General features: G+C 48.4%; 1 protein-coding gene across 3 annotated transcripts in view; it reads left to right on the plus strand.

Moving 5' to 3' along the window:
* EXT2 (exostosin glycosyltransferase 2) overlaps positions 1 to 5,425 on the plus strand; it is a 147,768-nt gene extending 142,343 nt beyond the window's left edge. For 2 of the 3 annotated variants that reach the window (XM_045485042.1, XM_045485040.1), the window contains exon 14: positions 4,661 to 5,425. In XM_045485042.1, the coding sequence (XP_045340998.1) occupies positions 4,661 to 4,799 (139 nt within the window). In that variant the 3' untranslated portion in view covers positions 4,800 to 5,425. Of the gene's footprint in view, positions 1 to 1,822; positions 2,933 to 4,660 lie in introns of those variants that run through there. The other variant, XM_045485041.1, reaches the window with a different exon arrangement.
* The last annotated feature ends 575 nt before the right edge of the window (positions 5,426 to 6,000 follow it).

The raw sequence follows: 6,000 nt of genomic DNA on the forward strand, positions 1-6,000 counted from the left end.
TAGGGGTCCAGTGTGGCTAGAGTGTAGAATTCTGTCCTGTTGGTGCTAGACCCTGAAGGACTGCCCAGTGAAGGAGCTTGAACGAACTTCTTCAGGCTCTGACATGCCGTCGAAAGTTTTTGAACAGCAGAGCTTGATCAAAGTATTGTTTTGAGATTAATTTGGAAGTGGTGCAGAGTAGAATGAAGGCGAAGAAATTGACAAAAGTACATATGGAAATGGGAAGCTTGAGCTAAGTTGAGTGTGGAAAGGAAGGGATGGATTAAATATTCAGAGATGCTTTTTCACCCAAAGGAAGATATGCTAGAACTTGAGGTTATGGAGAAGGAATTGACAGAGGGAGCTTAGATGTCGAGTCAGGAAGAGTGGTAGTACCGTCAACAGTGTGAATAATACAGTCACGGGGAGACGGCCAGCTAAGGGAGGAGGGAACACAGATGGTTGCACCTTTAACAGTGTAATTAACAAGGACGGGAGGAGATTTTAACCATGGGCGAAGTTGGAGAACAGTCAGGTTGGTGAAGATTTGGGGGTCTTTCCCTCTGTATGTGCAGATGTAGATATGGAGCAAGCAGTTGGAAATGTGGAACCTTCAGGAAGAAGATGAAAACAAAGGTAGATATCTGAAAGACATCTTCCCAGAGATGGCCACTGACTGAAGAAAAGCCAAGGGCAGAATCTTGAGAAATTCTGACATTTAGGAGACAGAAAGAGTAACAAAAACAGAGAAGCAGCCGCCGGAGAAGCCAGGAGAGACCCAGGGTCTATAGTGCACAGAAGCAAGGGAGGAGCAGGAAACATGCAGACTGGGAAAAGATCTTTGAATTAAATGGTCATTGGTGACTTCGAAAAAAAATAATGCCATGGAGCAGTGGGGCTTAAGGGTTATGGAGTGTGAGTCTGTGGTGAGGAAGTAGAGTTAATGTATGTAGAATACCCTTTTGAGAAATTTGATAGGGAACAGAGGAAATCAATCTGGAAATCAGAAACTGGGAGCAAAACTATTTGGATTAAAGATTGAATCACTAAATTATTATATAAGGCACTTAGGTCAGGAGGGAGGAAGGCATGATTTAAGCCATCTTGGGTAGATCCAGAAGTGGAGTTATAGTTGTAGAATGGTTCATTTGTTGTTTTTTCTTAATAGTTCCCTTTGCAAAATTCACATTTTGCACAAAACAGTGAAGCAAGTTAACCACTTTGCAAGTTATGACCTTGTGTTGGGTTTTGTGGTTTAATAAGCTTATTTATTCTTATATTTGGGGTCTTGGAGCAGAAATCACAGTTGGGTAGGAAAGTAGCTTTTACTGCCAGCATCCATTTCCAGGATGGTCTGTTAATTCTTTAAGAGCCAGAAAACCAGAAGACTATGTAACTGTTCATTTTGACCAATAGCTTCGACAAGGTAAGGGGATATGGCAGACGGTGCTGATCTTAAGAAAAAGAACACTATTCTGATTCAGGCCAGTCTTTGTTCAAATTATGGATTTGTCGCTTAGTAGCTATCTGACTTAAGACAGTTGACTGACTTTATGCTAAACTCCAATCTCCTTATCTCCTAAAATAGGTGTATTAGTATCTATCACATTACAGTGTCCATTCATGGGTTCAACAAATATCTATTGAGCCTCTTTGTACCAAATGCCGTGTTATATGCTGGGGACGAATGAAGTAATAACATATGAAAGCCTGTAGCACGATGCCTGGCAACATTATTTCCTTCCCAATTTCCCCAGCATTAGTCCTAAAGGCTCCGGGTTACTTCAGGTAATTGCATGTGTTTACAAGGAAAACAGAAAACCATTAGTCCTTTCTCCCACAGACACTTCCAGCACTTCAGAGGTAGACATTGGTGGTTCTCAGCCTGTCTGTACTGGATTATAAAACCAACCCAGGGGAGCATTGACTGACAAGGTGGCTGGACCTCTGACAGAACAACGCAAGCCACCTACCAGCCACCACCAGACTCACCGTCTGCCCCAACCTGTTCCCCAACCCAGATGCTCTGTGTGAAAAGAAGGTAGACAACCCTGTCAGTACCTGGCCGGAGAGTTAAGGACCTTCACCACTCAGAGTAGCCGGCGGCTTCTCCGGTGCAGGCTGCATGGGGAGAAAGAAGCACTCACTAGGCCTGGGTCAGCCAGGGGCAGCCGTCAACAAGCCAGCTGGCCCGAGCCCCAGTGGCCTCCTGCCTGTGGCCCGGCCCTGTTGGCAGATCTGTTTACAGAGGAGACATTGTGCTCAGTCTTCTCCAGCGGGCCAGGGAGCCGCTATCCTCTGCCAAGAACCATGGCTCTTCTTTAATACATACCCACCGGTACCTGTGTTGTGTGTTGGGCCCTGCTGGGCTTTGCTGGCCAGAGTCTACGGGCATAATGACTGGAAACTGGAAGAATCTGTACATGTTTGTAGGCAGAACAGCTGCCAAAAGTAAGACCTCGGAGAGACTAACTTGGTCTGCACTGCCCTGACCCTGTACCTCGAGGAGAGGGCGGCCGTTGTGCTTCCTCGGCAGCACTTTGTCGACACGCCTCGGTCTTTTCCCGGGTCCCCTCTCAGTTTGGAACCTCAGCCGCCACCCCCCGAGTCTCACAGGAGTGGTGGCAGGAGGGAAAGTCATTGCCTCTGCGTTTTGGTAGGGTGAGGGAAAGTACAGAGGCTCTCTTGCCAGTGCAGGCCTGGGCTGCACACCCAGCTCTAGCACTTTCCAGCTCTGGGGCTCAGGCCTCAGCTTTAACTTGTCGGCCCATAACAGGAAGCTGCTGTAAACCAGCCGTTGGGCATGTCAAGGGGGATACTTTAAGGAATCGATGAAATCGTGTTTGTAAATTATCTGGCACATCATAGGAGCGCAAAAGTCGTTAATTTCCAACCGCTCCACTTGGACTCTAGAATTGTGTTCATAAATAAATTTGTATCATCTCATAATTAAGATTTTTTAGCCTCAGGAGCCAGACTGCCTGGGTTTGGTGCTGCCTCTTACTGTTATTTGGCCTTTGGACACATTACTCAGCCTCTCTCTCTCTCTCAGTCTTCCCAGTAGAAAATTGGAATAATCATAGGACCCACCCCCTAGGGTTGTTGGGAGGTTGGAGTGGGTTCCTAATACATATAGGGCACTTGTAACGCAGCCTGGAATCCATAATAAGTGTTAGTTGTTGATTCGTGGTGGTGGACACAGGCATGTTATTAGCTCCAAGAGCTCCGAATGAAGTGGTAACACGTTCTCTTAGAAACGTAATAAGAGAAAGGAATTGAGGATAACTGGCTTCTTTATTAATTGGTTTCTTCCCCAAGCTCAGAAGACTCAAAAACTTACTGATTGAAATAATTTGGAACAAAGCTCGCAGTGTCTCGGGACAGGAGAGGCTTCTGGTCGGGGTCTTGGACTTCCACCCCTCTTGGGGAAATGGTTCTGCCTCCGATTGGTGTGTTCTTACCCTAGCTGTCGGGTGCCGTGGGCCCGACTTGAGGGGAGAGAGCGCTGACCTTTCTGAAATGCATCCTTGAGGTCCCCCTGACTTCAAAAGCGGTGTTTATGGGCTTGTTTTTCCCTCTGGTCCGGATGCGGGAGCGTCCTCATTACCCGGCTGTCACACTCAGTTGGCCTGATTGACCAGAGCCGTTTCCCGCCAGCGTGCCTGACCCGCTCACCTCTGAGGAGATGGCTCATGGGCTTCAGGGGGCGGTATGGAGTCAAGGGCACCGGCGTCTCCCCTCCTGCAGCGCTGCTGGGCCGCCCTGTCCCTAAGCCCTGTGTCGCTGCTGGTTCTGACACGGGAGCGGCTGGCCCGCTCTCGGGGAGGAGCTTGTGGAAGGTGGCCAGCAGTTCCGGCATCGCCCTCGAGAAACGCTGGTTGAGCGAGTGAAGGGCTTACTGTTTGGAAGTGAGCCTCACTGCCCGTTACCTTCTGCCTTCCGTTGCTGCTGGTGTAAGGTCCTCTCTTCTGCTTTTTAAACTCCAGTGAGCTGAAGCTCGGATCCAGGCGCCCCTTCCCTCTCCACCCTTTGCCCTCTCTTTAGCTGGCAGAGACGGGGTTAAGAATTGTTCGCAGCCGATCCACCTTGGTTTGAGGCCTGCTTGTAGTGACGGGGAAGAATGACTGGAATTTGAGGGGGAGGGGGAAAGAGACTGACCTCTGCACAGGCCAGTGACCTCCCGCCAGCATCCTCTGTTCACTCTCTCCCCCTGAACTAATAGTCACAGCACCCCTAGATCACTTCTTGTGTCCACACCCTCCCAACCTTTTCTTTTTTTTTTTTTTTTAATATTTTTTTTTCAACGTTTATTTATTTTTGGGACAGAGAGAGACAGAGCATGAACGGGGGAGGGGCAGAGAGAGAGGGAGACACAGAATCGGAAACAGGCTCCAGGCTCTGAGCCATCAGCCCAGAGCCTGACGCGGGGCTTGAACTCACGGACCGCGAGATCGTGACCTGGCTGAAGTCGGACACTTAACCGACTGCGCCACCCAGGCGCCCCCTTCCCAACCTTTTCTTAGAACCTGGGAGCAGGCTTGCGATACTTGGATTTCTTTTGTTGATATTGAGTAGTGTATATATGTTGCTCTCATGTGTCGGCCCCTTGAACATTTTCTCTCTTCTCCTTACCCCTTTCCCTCTTCACCTGCCTCCCCCGCGCCCACCCAAAACCCTTCAGGTCCGAGTGCATCAACAAGTTTGCTTCAGTCTTCGGGACGATGCCGCTCAAGGTGGTGGAGCACCGAGCTGACCCTGTCCTGTACAAAGATGACTTTCCCGAGAAACTGAAGAGCTTCCCCAACATCGGCAGCTTGTGAAACCCACCAGTGACGGAGGTCTGAATGTGACGCGTGGACAGAGTAGGGGAGCACAGCCTCCCGGCACCCTGATATCAGGGTGTGGAGACCTTCAGTTGACACACTGGACTGTGACACCTAACCTGCTTCCTCGAGAACTGGAACCTGAAGAGAGCGTCTAAGCACCTTCAGCGGTGCGTGCGCTATTCTAGTGTTTCTTATGACCCCGATGGGTTCTTGCTGGAAATGCCAAATGGGAGCCTTTGTGGCATGCTCTGGGTTTAAATGCAGCCCAGGCTCCCTTTGTTTGCAGGGAACAGTCTGAAAGGAAACTTCACTGACCCTCAGACTGTAGAGCAGACAGACCTGTCAACCATGTTCGATCTGGGGAATCATGTAAATCGTGCCCATATCTCACCTTTAGCTATTTCAGATCAGTGAGTTTTTAGGAGGAAAAGCCAAACCAAGAATTTGGCACAAAATCCCAGCAGCTTAGAGGGATTTGACGCACGCCCTAGGACCTGAGGCGCTGGACCCGGGCGTGGGTGGAGCACCCGGTGCTGAATTGGGATCCTGTAAATTCCATGAACCATTCCTCTTTGGTTTGGCTTTTTAATATGATTAAAATAATTTTTTATTCCTTTTTACAATATGTCTTAAATGCTGATTATTGGTAAGCCAAGGAACTTTCTTTTTTGTGTGTATTTTACCTCCATCTTCTGGCCTCAACTCCAGCCTATTTCCACACCTCCTACCACGTCCAGGAGGACACACAGCCAAGAGGAATATCTGGTGCCATGTGCCTCAAGCAGAAGAAGATCTCCAAGCTGTAAACATTCTAAGACAAGACGTCTCCCCAAACCTCCAAAGGACTCTGTTTGCTTCTTGATCAGATCCAGTTTTTCATAGGTATTCTTAGGGAAAAACAGAGGGCCTGTAATAACCATACACTGAGTTGCTGTAGCTGGTACCGTGTTGTAAAAGTCGAGGCAGTTGTGATCCCCACCCCAAGGGGATTCCAAAATTTCCCTCCTCCTTTCGGTGTAAACTTAACGTTAGCCAGGGAGGTTCTGGCTAATGTTAAATACTGCTATAACAACTGCTTTGCCATAGTTGCCGGTATATTTAAATCGTTAAATTTCTGCATTTAGTAATACTGCACATGTGTGAATTATACCTCTTTAAGCCCTGTTGATGAACAAATCTACTCTGGCAAATGTTA

Source organism: Leopardus geoffroyi, chromosome D1 (genome assembly GCF_018350155.1).
Source record: "Leopardus geoffroyi isolate Oge1 chromosome D1, O.geoffroyi_Oge1_pat1.0, whole genome shotgun sequence".
Classification (NCBI taxonomy): Eukaryota; Metazoa; Chordata; class Mammalia; order Carnivora; family Felidae; genus Leopardus; species Leopardus geoffroyi.